This window comes from Neurospora tetraspora (genome assembly GCF_033439725.1).
Source record: "Neurospora tetraspora strain CBS 560.94 chromosome Unknown B0H65scaffold_1, whole genome shotgun sequence".
Classification (NCBI taxonomy): Eukaryota; Fungi; Ascomycota; class Sordariomycetes; order Sordariales; family Sordariaceae; genus Neurospora; species Neurospora tetraspora.
This window is the reverse complement of record NW_026944383.1, coordinates 1,283,137-1,303,913: the sequence shown is the minus strand read 5'-3', so window position 1 is coordinate 1,303,913 and position 20,777 is coordinate 1,283,137. Positions and strand designations below refer to the sequence as shown.

Genomic DNA, 20,777 nt, shown 5'->3' with positions numbered 1-20,777 from the left:
ACGTTGCGCGACAAAAATAGCCGTCCCAGACATGCTCGGCATAGCCAAATCCTATACGAAAAAGTCTCAACCTTAGTCCATATGCGACTTGTTGATGACTGCATGGCAAAGCTTTGAAAGCCCATGGCGGTCGCCGTGTCAACCGGCGCCGGGCACTCCAAGCCAGAACGTACCCGACCCGGACCCTAGGGGTACCAAAGGTCCTCGATGTCACGTTTTGGCAGGGGCCAATTGGGACGGGACGGGGGTCGTTAATGCCGCGGCCTTGTCCGGAGAGCTCCGAGGTCTTTCAGCCAGGTGGGTTGAATTGCTGTAGTGGGGCTTTAGCGACTTTGGAAACTACCTATGCACCCTGCCAAACCTTCAGGTTTTGCCATGGTTTCTGGTAAATCGTATGACTTGATTAACAAATCGCCCGTTATCTTGTGGATGTATGTCTGCTGCTGCATGCGTCCCAAATGCCCCATGCGGTAGCTGCTGAACGAGCGCGTGTCACCGAATCATTCCGACTCATTGACCATGGTGTTTGTTCGATCTCAAATAGCCCATTGTTCTCTCCCGATGGCATATGGTGGTTGTCATTGCATCACCAGGATCATCCAGAAAACGCAAAACACCACAATCCAGACACTTGATCATCACCAGACAAGCCATCCGACGCAACAGACAACACATCAACGCTCGGATCGCCACCCCCACAACTTGAACTGCAAAACATCAAACACACCACACTCCAAAACAAACACACCTGATGCTGTCAGCCGTCACCCGATGAACATCAGCACAACCATGAACCAACCCATGTCCTTCACCACAGCGCCCTACAGCACTGTCCAACTTGTAAGTTAACATGATAACATCCGCTCACAGACTTGTGCATGGTACAAATGCAGGCGACTAACACTTGTTACCACACTTGTTACAGCAAACCTGCCCTGAATCTTTTACGGACTTCTCGCCAGTTCCCCTTTACGAGGACTTCAACAGCACCGACTTCAATTCTGACTCTGCGGGATCCCCTGTATCGCCCATCTCCTCTGTGCCAAGTGTCAATTATTCCCCACCTGGTGATGAATGGTTTAGATGGGCAAAGTTTGAGCGTGAGAACTTTGAGTGTTTCCCAGAGTCCAAAGACTGCTTCAAGCCTAAGCCCTACGACGGACCCATCATCTCGAACCTCCCACCCCGGCCTATTACCGCAAGCCCCTCCATCAACCCCGTTGAGCTCTCGCTACAGGTGCCCACGACAACACAAGACCTTAACTTCAACTTTGAAGACATAAACACCAACTCGCCACTGTTCCAGTCCCAAGTCATGGGTGTAACACTCCCCTCGCAACACCCCGCACCAGTTGCCCTTATTGAGCAACAACAACAACAGCAGCCTATCGAACTTGCTGAGGATGTGAAGCGTTACCCCTCGCGGAGCAACCTCAAGCGTAAGTCTTCCTGCTCTTCGTCTTCCGATGAGGAGGAACATCGCCCGGCTAAGCGCATCTCGCCATCCCCGCCGCGCAGCAGCTCCCGCAGCCCACCGACGACCAACAAGGAAAATAGTATCTCCCCCCCTTCCGTGACAGCACCCAAGAAGACGGCCCACAACATGATCGAGAAGAGGTATCGCACCAACCTCAACGACAAGATCGCCGCGCTTCGCGATTCTGTCCCATCTCTTCGCATTGCAGCCATGCGCATGGAGAGCGGCAATTACGATGATGAGTGCGAGGGCGAGGAAGGGGATTTGAGCGGTCTGATTCCGGCTCCCAAGCTCAACAAGGCTACCATCCTCAGCAAGGCGACGGAGTATATCAACCAGCTTGAGAGGAGGAATCGTGGTTTGGAGACGGAGAACAGTGCGCTAAGATCAAGAATGGAAGGATTGGAGATGTGTTTGATCAGCCGTAGTGGTGGTCCGTCCGGTCCATGTGTGTGGAACGGCTAGGAACGGTTCAGGTGCCAGTGGAGATGTGATGTGCACTTGAGTGTATTGTTACTTGCCTGGATTAGAAGCGCCTCAGCCTCTTGGCCAATAGAGGAAGTGACGATTCTAGTCCTGACGAGTAGTGCTAGGCAGTCTGCACAACCCATTTTTACTAGCACCTGGGCGGACGTAGGAAGCGGGAAAGAATCTTGGTATAGAAGAGGAGCTTCAGTTGCATATTACCGGCGCACAGGTTGGGGAAAACTTGGGTTGGAGCGATTGCTTTCTTCAGGAGATACCAGCGGGCATTTAGCGACTTTTGATTCATTTCTTGGAAGGATATCGCGAAGGATTGGAGATGCTTTTGATAAGCCGTGGTGGTGGTCCGTTTGGTATATGTGTGTGGAATTAGGAGCGGTTTTGGGCGGGATTGTAAGAAGCGGGGGGAAAAAATCTTGGTGTAGAAGAGGAACTTCAGTTGCATATTACCGGCGCACGGGTTGGAGTAGACATGGGTTGGGAGCGATTGCTTTCTTCAGGAGATACCAGCGGGATAGTGGCTTTTGCTTCATTTTTTGGAAGGATATTGCGAGAGTGCGACCCAGGTGGTTTAGGTTAGAATTGCTTGATTACAAAATCACTCCTCACTCAAAATTCAGCGCAGCGTTTAAGGGGCATCTTTGAGCCCCTGTTTACAATGCTATCTGATCTCCGTGATATGTGTTAGAGGCAATGAACTCTTAACTCATAACAGTCAGTCAGGCATATATTACGTTTGCCTCTCTTTCATTCATCAAACGCCGTCCTGACCAATATATCTGGAACCATTGGTGGATCATATCTTGAGATGAGATTGCGGGAGGACTATTCGCGGCTCAATAAGCGTTTGCCGACTTGCCGCTTCCTAAGCTGAGTGCTTCATCACCGAGCCGCCTTTACCCAGATTGCACCTTTCCCAAAATCTACCCGCACAGCAGCGACTCTTGAAGGCAATGCCCCTGCAGATCCTTCCTCGGACTCCCCCAATCACCTCCTACGCTCCTTCCCAAGACTATCCGGGCCTCTACGCGGAAAATTCTCTGTGGGGTGAAAATCACTTTTTTTTTCTGGAGTTCTCGATACCAAGACCTCTATAAAGCTTGACCAGACCCCAGCCAACGTCCAGCAGCAGCGTCTCGACCACCCCCATCCGTTTCAAGACATCAACTACACCTCCGAACAACAATGCTAGGACTCAAGCGACTCGCCCTTGTTGCGCTTTGCGCCATAGAGAGCATCACCCCCACCGTATCAGCTAGAAGCCTTTTCAACCTCAGGAGCATCCAGCACGATGATGCCCTCGACAAACGTCAAAGTCTCATGCAAAAGTACTGCCCCTCGTCGACACCAGGAGCGGCTTGCTTCTCCGAGTTCACCGTAGCGGCCCAAAAGATTACCTACCGCATCGCCATCCCCGAAGTCGCAGCGGCCCCCTTCGACATTTATCTGCAGATCATTGCTTTCAAGGCCACGGCTGGATGGGCGGGAATTGCGTGGGGAGGCAAGATGAGTAATAATCCGTTGACGATTGGGTGGGCGTTGCCGAACGGCGGGAATGGGTCGGTTGTTAGTTCGAGGTTTACGAGGTTAGTCTTCTTGTTCTTCTTCCTCCTTCTCTTCCTTCCTTCTCCCTTCATTCCTCTCCTATAACAACTTCCACCTACCACCCAGCTCACAGTAACCCATGCTAACCAACTCAAACCACAACAGCGACCACAGCGCCCCCGGCGCCTACTCCGGCGCAACCTACACCGTCCTTCCCTCAACCACCGCCAACGCCACGCACTGGCAGCTGGACGTGCTCTGCCAAGGGTGCAGCAAGTGGGCTAACGGCTCGCTGAACCCGAACGGGGCGAACGCTTTTGCTTGGGCCAAGGCTACCAAGGCGGTCGCTAACCCGGCGAGCAATTCTAGCTCGTTCAGCAGTCATGATGGCAAGGCTGTGTGGTCGCATGACTTGAGCTTGGCGAGGGTGCCGCAGAGTGCGTTTGATGCGTTGGTTGCTGGGAAGGCTGTTGGGGCTTGATTTGTCCGAATGCGAGAAGACAATAAGGGAGTGGTTTCTGCTGAGGGGAGTACGAGGAATCTGAACTCGATCGCGCTGGTTTTTATTGATATGATGTCATGGTCTGGGATTTACGAGGAGTGTTCGTGATCAATGGCTGGAAGAGTCGTTACGAAAGCTCACTAGGTTGCATTGTTGCTGTGAACATGATAGAATTTTACTCGGCCAAGGACAGAAGGTACACAAAATAAATCGTGTTCAGTTGAGCATACCGTGAGTTTTGAAGAAGAGTTCAAGTATTCGAGAGTCTGACAAGATCTGGTGAAATGGAAAGGGAGTGTCACCGTCGATTCGCCATAGAAGCGGCACAAAAATCAAGCAACACCGGTAAATAGCCAGTGGTAGCACCTCACTCTGAGCAAATTAAATGTAGCCGATCCGGATAAAACTGCACCAGGAACCTGATGTACCGCGGCAAGCCCTCAATCTCTTGCCTCCGCTAACACATGCACCACTTTCATGACAATGAGAAGAATGACACTTGTTTCTAGTTGTGCTCCAAGGAACAAAAAGAACATGGAAGGAGAGGTATTTCTGTACATGGTTGGACAGAATACAGGCGGTTGTATCCACTAGGCAGCGGCGGCCTTTTTGCAATGCATCTCCATTCCTCCTTCCCTCCCGCGCTTGATTTGCGGTGGAGTCGAGAATAACCTGAACCCGCGTCGAAATCGCAATCCATGCCGACCAATTTTCCGAGATTGTTCATCCTGTTCCATTTAAGTGATGTGGTATCTCCAGTCAATGCCAGATCGCGATGGATATTTGCAGAAGAAACCCGGTTCGCAACTGTGGCCTTGGATATAGTTCAGCCATAGCTCATCTCTGACTGATCGACATTCTTGCGCGGCAGTTCTGCCACATGCATCCATCCCATGATAAACCCTCCCGCTTTTCGACCGTGTGGTAGTGCACAGGTCGTCAAAAGATAAAATGCCAACGAGACACCCGTCTTCCCTTTTCTTACCATGCAGCTGATCTCTTCGACAAACCCACCTCGATGCTCTCAACCAACCGCAGAAGTGTCAGCGATATAATCCGCCATCATGAGATCCTCAATCCTCCTCACCATCTTCAGCTCCCTCATCACCTCCGCCTCGTGCCACTGCAAATACTCCTTCCTCGTCGACGCCGCAAGCTCTTACACCTTCGCCCTCAGCGCCGGAAACCCCTCCTTTTTCACCACCGCCTACGTCAGCCCCAACACGACCTACTACACAGAGTCCGACCAGCCCCTCGACATCCGCACCGGCATCTTGTCCAAACCCGGCATCAAAATCACCCGCCGCCTCTCAATCCACGACACAGTCGACTGCTCCACCTTCACCCAAGTCATCAGCACCGACCCTGTGCATCCCTACGTCATCGGCACCCGCATCGTCTTCGGCAACGTCCACCACAACAACAACAACAACAACGACACCAAAGCCACTTTGATCGAGACCCTCGCCACCAAACCCGGTGACTGGCTTTTCAACGCCACGGGTTACGCACACTGGGACGCGCAGGAATCGTGGGATCCCATCCCCCCAACCGAAAGTTCAACCGATTTCGATTCCGAGAGGCTGAAGCGGGACTCAAGAGCTGTGATCAAAGCCGCGGGCGACGCTTACTTTGATCGGTTTGCTGATGTTAACGTCTCGGTGCCGTTTGGCACGCCCTGCGCGCGTTTAGAGGGGGGCGGGGCGTACACGGATACGCATCTCTCGTACAAGCAGACGTGTGATTTGGGGTTGCCTAGCAATGTGAGGGTGAGGAATAGGAGGTATGTGGTGGACGAGACGATGGGGGCCGTGGCCATCTTTGTGGGGTTCCCGGGACTGGATAGGTCGGCGCCGGAGGTGGCGGTGCCGGATAGTCATTTGTTTAGGGTGGAAAGGGGGAAGATTAGGTATATACATACGTTGTCGACTTGTGTTACGCCGGGGTGCGGGTTGAATGGGACGTTGGTGGAGAATAAGAGGAGGAGGGATATGGGAGTGGTTTTGGAAAGGGGTGGGAGTGGTTTTGGAAAGGGGTGGGAGTGGGAGGAAGAAGCGGGATGTGAAGAGGGTGAGAGGCGGAGGGGGTTGGAGATACTCTTGGCAAGCGTAGAGTGGTAAGACGGACTTTGCCAAGAGGTAGTATGGATGTATTTCATGTTGACTTGGGTTATTGAGTATTGAAGTGTCGTCTTTGAGCAGAGGAGATATTCAGATTGATGACTGGAGAGAAGGAGTGTCGTTGAAATACGGAATGCAGAAGCACGTCCTCCCCGCTCAACGGGATGTGCCTAGTTCCCGTACTTTCCCCATACGGCATGCATCAACGCACGTCATGAATGTTGCATCGATGACGAGCCGCACTGACTCCGATTAGTAAAACACGTACAAGAGACGAACCTCACTCCAACAGTTCATTCTGTCCCTCATCTGTTCTCACTGTTGTCCACAAAACTATCAATACACAACCGATCATCATGCTTCTCGACGTGAAGGCAGCTCAACGCCTCGACTCTCGGGGAAACCCAACCGTCCAAGTGGAGGTCAGGACCGCCCATGGTACGTCTCTAACCTCTATTAACTTCCCGAAAAGCCCTATCTATGAACCAGCGGACCTGACCACTGTCCCTCCAGGAACTTTCCGCGCCCTCGTCCCTTCCGGTGCTTCAACCGGAGTCCACGAAGCCGTCGAACTCCGCGACAATGACCAACGCAAGTACGGGGGAAAGGGGGTCCTTACCGCCGTCAACAATGTCAACGAGATCATCGGCCCGGCCCTGGTCAAAGAGGGCTACGGTCCCCGTCGCGACCTGAAGCAGATCGACGGCTTCATGATTGAACTGGACGGGACTCCGAACAAAGCCAAGCTGGGTGCGAACGCCATTTTGGGAGTGAGCATGGCTTGTGCTAGGGCTGGGGCTGCTGCTGCGGTAATTTTCTTCCCTTGGTTCCCCTATCGTTTTGTTCCGTGCCCCCCCAGGTTGGTTTGGTTGACAAGAAGAGTGAACCCCGAAAACTAGAACATCCCGCTCTACGAGTTCCTCCGTCGCGAAAGCGGTCAGGAATCCCCCTACATGATGCCCGTCCCGTTCTTCAACTTCTTGAACGGAGGCAAACGCTCCGGAAACGGCATGGCGTTCCAGGAATTCATGATTGCTCCGACCGGCGCGAAGACAATTGAGGAGGGGATTCGCATGGCGTCTGAGACGTATCATGTGCTGGAGCAGATTATTGCTGATAGGTTTGGGGCCATTTGTAAGTCCTGTCCTGAACCAACAAATTGGATCTTCTGGTGATGTGGGAATTGATAAGCTGCAAAACAGACACAGGCATGGGCGACGAAGGCGGTTTTGCCCCTCCTATCACCCAACCCGAAGAAGCCCTCGACTTGCTCACCGAGGCTGTGGCCAAAGCTGGGTACACAGATAAGATCAAGTTCGGTATCGACCCGGCTTCGTCCGAGTTCTTCAACTCGAAATATGGGACTTACGACCTCGGTTTCAAGAGAATAAAAGAGGGCGAATCACATTCGGACGATGTCAGGACCCCGAGTGAGATGATGGACCTGTACAATTCCCTCATCAGGAGATATCCGATCCCGCTGCTCGAAGATCCCTTCGCCGAGGACGATTGGGAATCGTGGAGCAAGTCTTGCAAGGACTGGTATTTTGAGGAGCTGGTGGGGGATGCTTTGCTGGTGACGAATGTGGAGAGGGTCAGGATTGCCGAGAGCAGGATGGCGTGTAATGCGATGCTGTTGAAGGTTAATCAGATTGGGACGGTGACGGAGGCTATTGCTGCGTGAGTGTTTTTTTTTTTTTTTTTTTTTTTTTTTTTCTCTTTTTGTTTCCCGTTTCCTTGTCTTGGGTTGGATAAGTGTTGGTCTTGCTGACTGAGATCTGTGGTAAAGGGCGAAACTAGCCAAGAGCTTAGACTGGGGCGTCTTCGTGTCCCATCGATCGGGCGAAACAACCGACGATTTCATTGCCGACTTGACCGTCGGACTCGGCACAGGTCATATTAAGTCCGGAGCGCCGTGTCGGGGCGAGCGGGTGGCCAAGTATAATCGGTTGATGGATATCGAGGCAGAGCTGAAGGAGAGCTGGAAGCCGTGGTCATATGCGGGCGAGAAATTCCGGAAGCCGGAGGCTTTCTTCATTTGAAGGATTCTGGGGGATAAACAGTTTCGGCTTGCTCCGGCAGAGATGGAACTGCCTGGATTCAGCCACACTAACACGTATGCATGATGTTGTTCAGTGGGTGCTGTAAGGCATGTGCTTAATGGTACATAGGCTGGGGGTGATGTACTTGTTTCCAACAATAATCAATGGCACCCTGGTCGAGTGGTGTGGTGCACCAGGACCGATGATATGAGCGATCTTGATTGATGCGGCATCTTAGTAGGTGGCCCAAAGTCCCAACGAGGTAGACGACCTCGATTCCTGGCGCTGCCCTTCCACGCAATCTTTTTATCACTTCTTACTGCCGTACATCTTGATGATATGGAAGCATCAATCGTCGCCAGCGCATCTGAAATCTCTTTCAGCTAGACAAACGCTTTCCTCCTCTCTCCATGACGACAGAGCGCGTCACCAAACCCCCTTGGCAATGAAAAGATACGTACGTATTGTAAAATACCATTACACTGCATGTTTCAGCGGGCAACAGCGACCCACCGTTACCGTTTAGCGGCGCTAAAACGGTCGTGACCCACATTGGTGGCCAATCATCCGCCCTCGCAGGCCGAATCGGGAAAGCACCAGCCTTACACAGTATGCACCAAACATGCCTAGCAAGTTGCCGAACCGCCCACTCAACGTCAACTCTGTCAGGCGAATGTAAGGCAATGCAACCTGTATGGCTGGGTATGTGGATTGTATTGAAGTGATCAAGAGGGAGATTTCCCCAGGGTCCCTAGGCTTGGTGGGCCGGCTTTATATACAGGAGGGGTGTAGGCATCGTAGGTAGCTACCCTGTGCAGACGGGAGCCTGTGCAGTGCACCTGCTATATCCGTGGAAGGCGTGCCTGACAAACTCCATGGGTGATTCCACTTTTACCTTCATTGCACTTGCACTACCTAACAAGCAAGTGTGTTCCTTCGAAGGTGCACCCTGTTTCATGCACCTGCCACCGAACGCAAGCCGTTGGATTGCTTCAAGGTTCAAATAACTGTGGGGAGTCTTCTTGGACGTTTCTCGCTTTTTCCCCCAACACCAACCCCCGGCCACATTAGTCAACGACTTTTCTTTGCTGAACCAGCCAGGCCATTATCATACATTACAGAAAAACCCGTCAACAGAGTTGAAGAACCCAATTTGGCTCATTCCCACATTTTCTATCGATCATTGCCATTCCATTATTTCTTCAGTCAGCAGTCACCCATCGACACCATGGTCAAGACATATGAGGAGGCGGAATGCCCAGGAGACACTGTGCCGTTCCTCGTCGATAGGTTGCAGTTCAAGTACCAAGCACAGCTCCCAGGCTCATCAGAAGGCACCTACAACTTTCGCGTCCACCACACACCCCGCCCCCATGCGTACCGCATCCTCCGTGTCCGCGCCGGTCTGCCACAGGACACGTTGAGGTTTGGCGCCAAACCTTCCACCGAACCTGGGCTTGTCTACTGTTGCACGATAACTTTCACACCCTGCAGCAGCATCCTTTCCTGGGATTTATTCCCAGTTGTCAAGCCCAATAACAGCTGTTTTGGCAGTGTTCCCCATATGGTTAACACCGACAGTACCATTGTCAACCCAATGGCAATCGTCGACGTCTCTTCCATCAAAGAGATCGATCATGGCTCAGATACCGCAGCTCTTCAGCCCAGCCCTAGCAAGGCCGACAGTGTTCCCCTTAAGGCCAACGCCGACAGCACCATTACAAGCCCAAAGGCAGCCGTCGACGTGTCTTCCTTCGTCTCGGGATCATACCGCAAGGGCAAGGAAAGAGAAACAAACATCAACGTGCACCCCACCCAAGCTTCGCCTACCATGACAGTAATCGAGTACGAACCCATAATCGACTACGAACCCGCCCCCGTAGCCTTCGGTCGCATCATCTGGGACTGTTCCTAGTGCTACGAGATCGCCGAGTTGCATGTCGATCCGAAACATGGGGGCAAAGGGCTGATGGATGTGATTCTCCGGTACTTACTGGATGTCATTTCACTGCATGAGGCGCAGCGTCCAGGGGAGAGCAAGAGCGGTTGGGAACGGGAGCGGGAGCCGACAGTTGTGGTTATGGCCAAGGACGACGACGCCGATAAGAAGTTTTATGCCTCGTACGGGTTTGTGGAGAGTGATGAGGCCTTGGAGGTGAATGACAAGGCCATTGAGGGTCAGTTTTTGAGGATGGTTTTGAAGGAGGGTGTGATCAGAGCGCTGGTAAAGAAGAGGAGAGCGGGGGAGATGGATGGTGAGGATATTTGGACCAGGAGGCGCAGAGAGTACGAGCAGATGTGGATACAGGCTGAGGACAAGCGAGGAGATAAGCAGCCGGAGGAGATCTTGAAGGAGGAGATCCTGAAGCAGAAGATCTGGAAGGATGAGATTCTGAAGCAGGAAATCTTGAAGGAGGAGATCCTGAAGCTGGAGATCTTGAAGAAGCAGATCTTGAAGCAGGAGATCTTGAAGGAGTCTCTGTCTCTCTTGGAAGATATTCCGGGAAATGAACAGCCGGAGGAGATTGTGCAGGTGTTGTGTGTCGCGAAAGACACTCCAGGAGATGGTGCGAAGAGAACAAACAGCTTACCCCTACGACTGCATCCCAAGATTCATATCGAAACGAGTGAGGAGCAGGGTGGCAGGAGAAAGAGGGCCAAAAGCCGAAGTGTGTCTGCCACGAGCTGGACCGATAGCAAATAGAGAGCTTGAACAACTTCAACGGCTTGTCAGTTCTCATGCCTCTTGTCTTTTTTTTTTCTTTTCTTTTCTTTGATATGGATGGGCTTGTGCTCTAGGGTAACACTTTTATTGGGGAGGCCTTCGTACTTTTTGCGGGGTGGAGCCGAGAAACTAGCGAGATATTGCAGATGCAAGGTCACGTACAGTTTGTCTAGCACACGGGAGGCACACGGAGCAGAGACCGGACTGGCACGTGAAAATGCCAAAGCCACAGGTATTCCATAGACATAACAGATAGCGCATAAGAGAAATCATCATTCCCATATAGTATATGCTCCTCTCTGGTGACCATCCTACAGGCGAGTGGATAGGGGTGCGAACAAAGCTGTTTGTGATTTGACGGGTTGTTGGTGAGAAACCGCGGCACTTGAAGAGTCGGAATTCACAAAATGAGATAGAAGACGGCTTAAGACTGTCACCATTCCAGCTGCCCTTTCCATATGACTTTGGCTATGCTTCCTTCCCCTTCCCCTTCGCACCTTCCAGCACGTGCATCGAACACAAAGAAGATGCAAAAGAGATGCAAAAGAGATGCAAAAAGAAGGAAGGAACTGGCCGAGCCCGGATTCGAACCGGGGACCTTTCCGGCCATTACGCGGCTGGGTCTGAGCTTTCTAGGGGTCGGTAGCGGTTCCAGCGGGCAGGAACCAGCTACAGCCACTGTAGCATAGGGCTTGACAAGATACTACAGGGCACTCCCCAGCTATCAATCTCCCTGTGCGCAACGGGACGCGCGGAACGTGTACACCACTGGCTGGCCAGACCAGCGCACCACACCGCTCGACCACAGTCCCTCAAGTGTTAGGAAAGTACGACTGACTCCTTCCTTATATGGCTCCTTCCGCATGCACAGTCATGGATGCTCCAGCACGTAAATTTTGAAGCCCTTGCCTCTCCTATAACACGCACCGAAGAGAAGCCCTCACATCAGTCAACACCCTCACTCTCAATAACGTACCCCTCAAACTGCCTTGCCCCAACCTTCCTCTCAAACAGAATATCCAGCTCCTCATACGTCCTCCCCCTCGTCTCCGGAACTCTCAAATACGACCAAACCAAGCACAACGCAGCAAGCCCCCCAAAGAAGAAGCCCAACTTGCCCTGCATGTTCGCCTGATCGGGGTTGATCATGTAAGGAATCGCAACCGTCATCACGCAGCCGAGAGCGCCCTGAGCGGCAGTAGCAAGGGCAATGCTCTTCGATCGCACCCTGGTGGCGCTGGCTTCGGACAGGATGACGAAGCAGACGGGACCGATGGATATGTCGTAGAAGAAGTTCCACACTAGCATCAGAGAGGATTCAGCCCAGATAACACCATTGGGGCGGCCGGGGATGCAGTCGAGGATGCCGATGATGATCTGGAGGATGACGAGGGTTAGGAGGCCGGTGTTGTAGATTTTGCGTCGGCCGTAGCGGATTAATAGGGGCCAGGAGAGGATGGTGCCTAGGAAGCCGACGGCTTTGTAAAGACGTTCTTGTTAGAGTGAGTTAATAAAGAGGTAATAGCAATCCGTTGACTTACCTAAAAACCCAATCCCCATGTTGAATGCTTCATCTGTGTCCAAACCAGCAAGCTGAAAGAAATATGTCCCATAATTGATCAAGTAAATCCCGCTCAACACTTGCGTACAGTAAACACCCATCGAAATCTCCGTCCTGCGGAGATTCACGCCCCTAAAACAATCCCAATAAGTACTCCCCATCTCCAACTCCTGCTCCAACCGATCCGTCTCCACAATCACCGCCAACGTCTTTACCACATCAACCTTCTCCGACGCCAGCCTCCGCAAGACCATCTCCGCCTCATCCAGTCTCCCCTTCCTCACCAACCACCACGGACTCTCCGGCACCCACACCAGCCCCGGCAGAATAACCAAACACCAAAACCACTGCAGCGCAAACGGGATCGAATAAGCCCAATGATCACTCAACTTGCTCGTGCCCGCACACACGCTATTCCCCAACAACTGCCCAATAACAAAGCACAAATTGACATAACTCGTCAACACCCCCCTAATAGCCATCGGACAAACCTCGCTCGAATACGCAGGCGCAATAACAGCATAGCACCCCAACACCAGCCCTCCCAAAAGTTCACCAACCAGCAACACCTGCAGACTGCGGGCAAAGAACTGAATAAAAATAAGACAACCCGTCAGCGCGACGCACGTCCCAAAAGTCCACTTCCTCCCGAACCGTTCCATGGGATAGCCAGCGATCAAGGCGCCGACGACTTGTCCGACGGGGTTGCCCATTGACAGACCGGTTTGCCAGGGGGCGCTGATGATGTACAAGTCTCCTTGGTACAGATAGCCGAAGTCTTTGCGGAATTGCGGCATGGCGTACAGGTTGCCGAGGAGCTGGGGGTCGAAGGCGAGCATGATTACCCCCATGGAGACGAAGGCGGACCAGAAGATGGCGGAGGGGTAGAGGGTGCAGGCTTGGAGGAAGGAGAGGGAGCGTTCGAAGTTGATGGCTTCGTCCAGGGCACTGTCATGTTGTTGGACGAGGGCTGTGGCCTTGGTGGTGGTGGCGTCCGCTTTGTGGGGTTTGGCCATTTGGAGCTTCCGGTTACAACCGCGATCCGGATGTCCTTGAATGGGTTCCGCTGGGGAGGTAAAGCCGTCGTCTTCGTCACTGTGGTTGGCGAGAGGTGGAAGTAAAGGTGACCGTTCATCATGATAAGAGGAGCTTCGGTTGCCCGTAGGGGCGATTACTGGAGGGCGAGGTGCCATTATAACTGGAAGAGGGCCTAGCAAGATACCAGGGAGCTAGCGGCAAGTGATGTTACACTACGGTAGTCTCAGGGTCTATCTGTTGTTGATCGCTTTAGAGCCGTTATCAGTTGGAGCTCTCCTCTGGGTGAGATGTAACCACGCGATATGGTTCCATCGACAGCACCACACTGGTATTGGCTGTCTGGCAGGGTGAATTGGGGGCCTGATGGACTCCGAACTGCTATGAATGCCGGTTTAAAAGCACCCATTGGTTAACCTTGCGTTACTTTGTCTTTCGGTACGAACAATCCGGTCTATATCGCATCGTGTGGAAAGAAGAAAAACGCTGTCGGTGGCCATCGGGTCCTGTCCTGGTCCACGAAGGAATCGGCCGGCCTGACCGTTTTGTCAGTGCGGTTCAATGAGTTCGTTGGGAGTATATCTTTAGGTATGCTTGTCGAAGAGCCTCACGCTAAACGGTTATCGTCGTTGAAATAAGCAGCGCATGGTGCCAGTACCGGGTGTGACAAGAGTTATCTCAATTGACAAAGGATGGAAGGATGAAGGATGGAGAGATGTCATAAGTGGAGAAGGTCGGGGCGGGTGATTGTGGGGACGGGAGCGCATTGTCGTGATGCCCCACCTGCACGTGCTTGGCAACGTTGCGTCTTGGCGTTCCCTGTTCTCGAAGTCAGCTTCCACCGCCGAGCACCGCATGAAGGGTCCATCCACGAAGCACGACATAAGAATATCTAGCTCTAGTCTCAAGGTCCTCTTTGGGGAAACGTTCTTTGTCTGATTTCCCCGCATTTTGAATGAAAAAGAGACCGGAGGGGCTCCCCAGCGCGCCGTGTGCTTCCACTTCCTTTCAGCTTTCAGGGCACTGACGTCTCACCTTATAGGGCTGGAGGGCTGGTCTAGGCCCACTGTCTCGAGGCCCCACGAGTTTTCCATTCCACAAATGCAAAACATCATCATCCGAGTCAGTTCAAGGGTCTTGACAGCGTTATAGGTAAACCCCGATTGACCTCGGAACGGAGAATGGACATTGGACAACATGAATCGGAAGCCTATTCACTACTCTTTTTGATACGAGACGCTAGCTGCCTACCAGCCACTGCCAATACACCCGGCCTACTGCATAGTAAAATTACTGTCAGCATTGATGCCACCTTCCGCTTCTTACTTACTAACGCGTTACATCGAGCCCTTCGGTAGCAAACATCCGTCGAGACTAACTGTTTGTACCATCAAAACTCCAAGACGGGAATGGCGACCCTGAATCGTGTCAGAACCAGCCGCCGGTAGACGGGCGGTGACAAAATCCCCTTGCATCCGAGCTCTTTCAACTAAACTTTCTCTCGACGACAAACTCAAACCTCGGCTAGTCCCGTCGAAGGTCTTCTTCTCTCCACCTTCCATCGCACATTGAGCCAACATTAAATTCTCGACTCCTGCAACAGTAACAAAGCGAAATATCACGCGATATTAACCGCCATAGGATGCAGCGCGCTGTCATTTCGATCTATCTGCCACCATGATTGCGACTATTAACCCGCGCGTTGCGCGCCTCTCGATTGTTGTCTTCTGCCTTCTCGGCCTCACCTTTGGCCTGCTCTATGCCTACAGAGACAGCCCAACAGCCACCCGACTACTCAAGACGATTCCGATCATTAATGACAACAACAGCCCCTCCAGTAATCAACCCGCGGACGACAACAAACCTCCACTTCCCGGGTCTCAGCCGCCCAAATACAAACCCCCTCCAAAGAACCCTCCCCCGCCCATCACCGACCCCTTCCCTTTGCTCGCCACCACTTCCAAGGACGTCCTTCCTCCCCCGATCCCCGCATACAACATCCCCCACCCTGACCTCCATCTCCACTACGGCCTCTCCCGCCCTCCCCCGCTCTTCATCGGTTTCACGCGTCAATGGCCCATGCTCCTGCAAGCCGTAGTCTCGTACATCACCGCCGGCTGGCCCGCCTCCGGCATCTACGTCGTCGAGAATACAGGCGTGCACAACTCCAACCGGGCCGGCCTGCTCTCCCTACAAAACCCGTTCTTTCTCAACCACACCACACTCAAACGACTGGGCGTGAACGTCATCCAGACGCCCGTGCTGCTCAACTTTGCGCAGATGCAGAACTTTTTCCTGGACGTCGCCTACCAGGAGGATCACAAGTATTACTTTTACAGCCACCAGGACGTGCTGGTGTTTTCGTTCGAGGACGGGCCGGATCAGGAGCGCAGGCCGGGCGATAGGGAGTGGGAAGTCTATGATGAGGAGGATAAGAAGGCAACGGTTACGAACCCGCCGGCTGCGGGCGAGGAGGGGTACATGACTATTTATGAGAATTGCCTAAGGGAGATTAACACGACTGTGGCTAGGGGGGAGAGGTGGGGGTTCCGCTGGTTTCAGTATGATCACTTGACGCTGGTGAACCGGGCGGCGCTGGAGGCGGTGGGCGGGTGGGACTCGATGATCCCGTATTATGCGACTGATTGCGACATGAATGGGAAGTTGGCCATGGATGGTTGGACGATGAAGCATCGACGGGCAGGTATTGTTAATGATGTGTCTAGCGTCATGACGGATTTGGAGGCGCTCTATCGGAACCCGGCTGTTGTTCCGGGGTTTGTGGATCCGAATCCGTTGCCGCCGGATCAGGAGGAGAGTATCAAGGAGAGGGGCAAGTGGAAGGTGAAGAAGGTTTCCGGCGATTCGAACACGACGACCATGCCCACGGACCCGAAAGCGTATTTCCGCATCCTCAACCAGGTTGGAATCGACATGGGCGCCTACAAGTACCGCGATGGTGACCGCCAGCGCAACAGGTGGCAGAAAAGCCAGCAAGGTGGTCTGGGAGAGCCGTACCACTACGATCCGGAAGGTTTCGCCCGTGCTTTTCAACTACTGACAGAGGCTGGAAGGCGTATCTACAGCGAGAAATGGGGTCATCAAGGGTGTGACATTGCAGAGAAGACGCAACTGAAGTTGCAAGATCAGTGGAGGGTTGAAGGGGATTTTGAATAGGAAGTTGGTCCATACGGGATTTTGCCTGCGAACACAACAAGTGCTCACTACCTACACCTGATGATCTATCTCACGGACTCGGTAGTGTTTGCAAAACCAAGTCTCTTATGAGCAAGTCACCCAACCAGCTCGCGCTTTCCGCCATCAGTCTCGGTTACAACCTTCACGAGGCCGGTGCGCACTGCGAGTAATAAGGGGGCGAGACAGCCTTGCAGGTGTATCCGCTCTGTTGGTTTTCACCATTGTCAGCTCAAGTTCATCCACGCCCTCACGGAAAACGAGAAGTTCACTTACCGCACACTGGATGCACCCGGTGTACCCGTTCCCACCACACTGTCCGTACGCAGCCACCGCACAAGCGCCCGGCGCACTCGGACTATCCCCACCACCGGTACTTGGCTCGCCCACCTCGGGGGCATTCCCATCCGACCCTCCGCTCGCCGGTTTCCCCCCCGGCGCCACCGCCGACGGCGAGCTCCCCACCTTACAAGTCGACTCACACCCTGTACATCCGCTCCCCGCCTGCTTCGTCACTCCCCCCGCCACCACCGCCGGCCCAGGCGCCACATAATTACTCACCGCCGCATGGATATTGATCTGAATGCCCGGATCACTGGCCTTATACGCCCCCGGAAACTTGACCGTCGCATAACTCACACTTCCCCCACTGCCACCAGTCACGGTAATCTGATAACAAGAAATATAAAACTGCGCCCCGCCACTTTGGCCAGCCGTATGCAACGCCAGCGCCTCGGCCCTCAACAAGTAATCGCCACTAGGTAAATCCTTGGGGATGGGCACGTCCATTCGCCCGCAGCACGCGTTCAGGTCGCGCGTGCCCCAGTTGTCGTCGTCGCCTACGCGGCCCCCGGATTTCTTGGACCAAGCGTCGGAGAAGATCTTGAACCAACCGCCCGAAGAACCGTCGGCGGTCGAGGCGTCGGAGACTTTGGAGAGGTAGATTTGCACCGGACCCCAGTGGGCACCGCCTATGGCTTCGGATTTGCAGGAGCGGTCGCCTGGTTGCTTTTTGGGGGTGAGATATTTGGGTTAGTTATGGAGAAAGTTGGAATGGAGATAGATGTGTGGTTGGGTGGTGGGCACTTGGAAGGGAAGGACGTTTTGGTTTTGTTTGAATGGTTTGGTTCACGGGAAAGAAAACTCACCTGGTGCATCTCAACCGTCACGGTGCCGCCTGCCTTGACCGGGCATTTCCCACTGACTCCTCTGGTACCGGCGTTGCACACGAAATCCCGGCTTCCCACGTTGGTGACGGGGGAGTTGGAGGTTGGGAGACGATTGCAGGTTGAGCCGTAGTCGGTGCCGTCTACCCAGAGCTGTTGGAAGATGGCGTGGCCGGTTACTTCCCTGGCAGCTAGGGCGGCGGTTAGGACGGCTAGCAGCAGTGAGGACTTCATAGTTGATTGATGGATGGAGGATGGTTTAGAAAATGACTTGACTGCAGTGGTGACGAGAGGGGAAAACCAGGTAGATAGCGTGAAGCAGGAGGAGGTGTGAAATGTAGGCGGACGCGGATATAAAGACGAGCCACAGAGCCTACCACACAAGGAGAGAGAGACCGAACGACGTCTTTATTGCCTAGGCACCTCTATGGCACCCCGAACTGCTTCTCATATCTTGAGAGGTACTCTGGTCACGAATACCATTTCACCTCATAGTAACCAAGCAAGAACCCATATCCATGTCCCCACAAAAAGACTTATTACAAGTCGCATTGGCATTCGTGCGCTTCAACGTCCGCGTGGATAGGTATGGATGCCTCGGTGTTACTTCCGATGGGATTTGATATCCGTCACCCCCTTTCGAGCAAAGAAAGATTGGAAAGAAAGTATGGCGTCCGGGGCCCCCAGATTCTGTGTGTGTGACAGCATCCGCATCTACCTACCGGGAAACAATCTACCGCCAATCCAGGTTTGGAAGACACGACGACACTCTACTGTATAAAGCCCACAGGATCACTAGACCAGTAAATTCATCACTTGTGCGGTACAACGGGATTGGTCCTCCCACAACCGGCCTGGCAAAAAGTGTTAAGTGGTTTAATAACTGTCCCGTCTCATTTAACCGGCGGTTTGATGCCGCGTGTTTTAGTAGAGGTACCATTTGGCAACAGAGCAGCATAGCATAGCAGTATATGGGCAACATATGATCCGGGGAGAGAATGACAGTCTTGCTCCGTCTCGCTGTTTAGGTGTCGTATGTCGTAGATGGGGGCTCGTGTACCTTATGTGGAGAAAGTTCGTCCGATGTGTCCGAGTGAGTGAGTGGCTTGTATGTATGTGCCGAGCCGTGTTGATGGGTCTGTCCTATGAAAGCAATGGAAGGGGAAATGGCATGGGTACCTTACCTCTATGGAAGAAGGAAAGTCGGCGATGTTCGATCTTATGTAGGATACAGCAAGCTGCTACAAGTGGGCTGTGGTGAGACGACGCCGGGCTCGGAAAACTTCATGTTGTCCCTTTTATCTTCTCTGGGAACTGGACTCGGGTTTATTGTGGATCTTGATCCTAAGCAGCTGAGTTCTACCTCTGTAGAAGCACCGTAGCGGGAAAATGGGCAGAGGAACAAGCCTTCTTAGGCTTACTACGGCTTTCAAGACTTGTAATTCTAACAAGCCCTGTTGAATCTACAGGCCTTCTTGCGCGAGGGAGACATCTATGCTTTAGTGCCTTCGAGAGGGCCTACTCTGAAGTGACGATACTTCTTTCCCAAAGTTCATCTCCCCCCAAAAACTCAACCACCCTATATCAAAGGAAAGAACGAAGCCCGCCTTCAATTAATTGGGCTAGTGGTTCAATGGTTCTCGCCGTCGCTCTCCTTCTTGTGATTGCCAGTTCGATTCCAACTGGTGTCAGCTTTTTTTCCGTCGCGCGAAAAGTTTCGCGCGGAAGTGTGAATGCCTTTATCCGGACTTTGAAGCCAAAATCAGACCACCACAAAGACTACTACAACTACCTCTACCCTACTAAGACTACCACTAACTAAAGACTCCTATAGTGGCCTTCTAGAAGGTCCTTATAGGAGTCTTTGGCTTTTACTATTTTACACCTAAATCCGACCAATCAGAGGCCTCCCTCAGCCAACAAGGCTTGTAGATTCAATAGGGCTTGTTGTATATAATAGCCCAAGATATGCAACAAGGCCTGTTGCGCTCCTTATATTCCCGCTGCGGCAACGATGCCAGTTCTGTGCAGTTGTAATAACAACGATGGTGGGTATCCGGTGCCTACAAGGCTACCTAAGAGATGAACTTGGGGGAGTTGAGGTGGATGGTTGGAAGGCGAGGAAAGCACGAAACTTTTTCTTCGGGCCGTTTGAAGTTGGTGAGTTTATCTGGAATCTTCCGGCGCTTCAGATCTGGGATGGCTGAACTGGTTAGCACTTTGGGCTGGCAGAGGGTCACGGTGAGAAAGAAAACAAAACCTTTGTACCTCATGTCACAGTGTCACATATGAAACGTTCGTGACTACCTGCTCAGTTGGCTGCGAGTCCTGTTGCGATTGATTTGATTTATGATTAGCTGCAGTTTTGGCTTTTGACCCCGAAACCAACCGTCAATTCCATTATCGCTGTTCATAACGTTACCTTGCTAGCAGATTCCAGCTATTCCATCCTAAAAGTAAGCAAGCATCTGAAAGATATAATTCCACCTGCAACCACCTACAATCTAATGCTGGTTTGTTTATTAGCTTGGTACTCCTTATATACTGGACGAGATCTATCCCGAATTGTCCCAAACTTTACAAAGATAAAATGAATGGCTAGGTACGGGTCGGAAAGGCATCAACAAGATTCAATATGGCATATCAAATTTCCAAAATAGCATATGCAAGGTAAGATCACGCTTTGGTTATGGAACGAAACGGATCAATTAGATATTGTAAACGCCTAGGAAAGTTGACCAGAGGTCTCGAGCTAACAAACAAACCAGTACTGGACTGTACACTCCACCCTTACCCCGGATTTGTGACCGGAGCGATTAAACGTGGGGTCCGGGGGAATGGAGGTGACTGCAACCTTGAGCGGAGTTCTTGGGGGGTTAAGGTCTGGGGTTTGCTCCGACCACAAATTGGCCAGCCAATCGCTAAA

At 52.6% G+C, this 20,777-nt stretch overlaps 8 protein-coding genes across 8 annotated transcripts; 6 read left to right on the top strand and 2 right to left on the bottom strand.

Annotated features, from left to right (window-relative positions):
• Positions 1 to 771: 771 nt before the first annotated feature.
• Positions 772 to 2,018, top strand: B0H65DRAFT_562451 (uncharacterized protein; the record flags this gene model as incomplete). The annotated part of the gene is made up of 2 exons (XM_062830200.1): positions 772 to 840; positions 926 to 2,018. 2 exons carry the CDS (start codon positions 772 to 774, stop codon positions 1,940 to 1,942), a joined length of 1,086 nt encoding a protein of 361 aa, XP_062685824.1. The 3' UTR covers positions 1,943 to 2,018.
• Positions 2,019 to 2,819: 801 nt separating this feature from the next.
• On the top strand, positions 2,820 to 4,393 carry B0H65DRAFT_12998 (uncharacterized protein). The gene is made up of 2 exons (XM_062820788.1): positions 2,820 to 3,546; positions 3,671 to 4,393. The coding sequence occupies exons 1-2, from the start codon at positions 3,146 to 3,148 to the stop codon at positions 3,984 to 3,986; spliced, it is 717 nt and encodes a 238-aa protein (XP_062685823.1). The 5' UTR covers positions 2,820 to 3,145; the 3' UTR covers positions 3,987 to 4,393.
• A 678-nt stretch (positions 4,394 to 5,071) lies between these two features.
• On the top strand, positions 5,072 to 6,149 carry B0H65DRAFT_554110 (uncharacterized protein; the record flags this gene model as incomplete). The annotated part of the gene is made up of 2 exons (XM_062829998.1): positions 5,072 to 5,974; positions 6,120 to 6,149. 2 exons carry the CDS (start codon positions 5,072 to 5,074, stop codon positions 6,147 to 6,149), a joined length of 933 nt encoding a protein of 310 aa, XP_062685822.1.
• A 156-nt stretch (positions 6,150 to 6,305) lies between these two features.
• B0H65DRAFT_12866 (putative enolase) lies at positions 6,306 to 8,250 on the top strand. Its single transcript, XM_062820776.1, has 4 exons — positions 6,306 to 6,936; positions 7,027 to 7,261; positions 7,330 to 7,807; positions 7,917 to 8,250. Exons 1-4 carry the CDS (start codon positions 6,484 to 6,486, stop codon positions 8,167 to 8,169), a joined length of 1,419 nt encoding a protein of 472 aa, XP_062685821.1. The 5' UTR covers positions 6,306 to 6,483; the 3' UTR covers positions 8,170 to 8,250.
• Positions 8,251 to 9,397: 1,147 nt separating this feature from the next.
• Positions 9,398 to 11,711, top strand: B0H65DRAFT_562443 (uncharacterized protein; the record flags this gene model as incomplete). Its single annotated transcript, XM_062830199.1, has 4 exons — positions 9,398 to 10,006; positions 10,085 to 10,393; positions 10,478 to 10,702; positions 11,181 to 11,711. The coding sequence occupies 4 exons, from the start codon at positions 9,398 to 9,400 to the stop codon at positions 11,250 to 11,252; spliced, it is 1,215 nt and encodes a 404-aa protein (XP_062685820.1). The 3' UTR covers positions 11,253 to 11,711.
• Positions 11,712 to 11,839: 128 nt separating this feature from the next.
• On the bottom strand, positions 11,840 to 13,471 carry B0H65DRAFT_414794 (general substrate transporter; the record flags this gene model as incomplete). Its single annotated transcript, XM_062823939.1, has 2 exons — positions 11,840 to 12,372; positions 12,436 to 13,471. The coding sequence occupies 2 exons, from the start codon at positions 13,469 to 13,471 to the stop codon at positions 11,840 to 11,842; spliced, it is 1,569 nt and encodes a 522-aa protein (XP_062685819.1).
• A 1,537-nt stretch (positions 13,472 to 15,008) lies between these two features.
• Positions 15,009 to 16,739, top strand: B0H65DRAFT_12842 (uncharacterized protein). Its single transcript, XM_062820771.1, has one exon. The coding sequence runs from the start codon at positions 15,168 to 15,170 to the stop codon at positions 16,665 to 16,667; it is 1,500 nt and encodes a 499-aa protein (XP_062685818.1). The 5' UTR covers positions 15,009 to 15,167; the 3' UTR covers positions 16,668 to 16,739.
• Positions 16,740 to 16,830: 91 nt separating this feature from the next.
• On the bottom strand, positions 16,831 to 18,374 carry B0H65DRAFT_514125 (glycosyl hydrolase family 61-domain-containing protein; the record flags this gene model as incomplete). The annotated part of the gene is made up of 3 exons (XM_062828640.1): positions 17,834 to 18,374; positions 16,962 to 17,693; positions 16,831 to 16,893 (listed from the first exon to the last, which is right to left on the bottom strand). The coding sequence occupies exons 1-3, from the start codon at positions 18,083 to 18,085 to the stop codon at positions 16,831 to 16,833; spliced, it is 1,047 nt and encodes a 348-aa protein (XP_062685817.1). The 5' UTR covers positions 18,086 to 18,374.
• Between the last annotated feature and the right edge of the window lie 2,403 nt (positions 18,375 to 20,777).

Excerpts from the sequence above, each read along its gene's own strand:
- B0H65DRAFT_12998 (XM_062820788.1), top strand. The coding sequence starts at position 3,146 with ATGCTAGGACTCAAGCGACTCGCCCTTGTTGCGCTTTGCGCCATAGAG. Across the intron at positions 3,547-3,670 it reads GTTAGTTCGAGGTTTACGAG|CGACCACAGCGCCCCCGGCG; the intron begins GTTAGTCTTCTT and ends AAACCACAACAG.
- B0H65DRAFT_12866 (XM_062820776.1), top strand. The coding sequence starts at position 6,484 with ATGCTTCTCGACGTGAAGGCAGCTCAACGCCTCGACTCTCGGGGAAAC. Across the intron at positions 7,262-7,329 it reads TGATAGGTTTGGGGCCATTT|ACACAGGCATGGGCGACGAA; the intron begins GTAAGTCCTGTC and ends GCTGCAAAACAG. Across the intron at positions 7,808-7,916 it reads GTGACGGAGGCTATTGCTGC|GGCGAAACTAGCCAAGAGCT; the intron begins GTGAGTGTTTTT and ends TCTGTGGTAAAG.
- B0H65DRAFT_12842 (XM_062820771.1), top strand. The coding sequence starts at position 15,168 with ATGATTGCGACTATTAACCCGCGCGTTGCGCGCCTCTCGATTGTTGTC.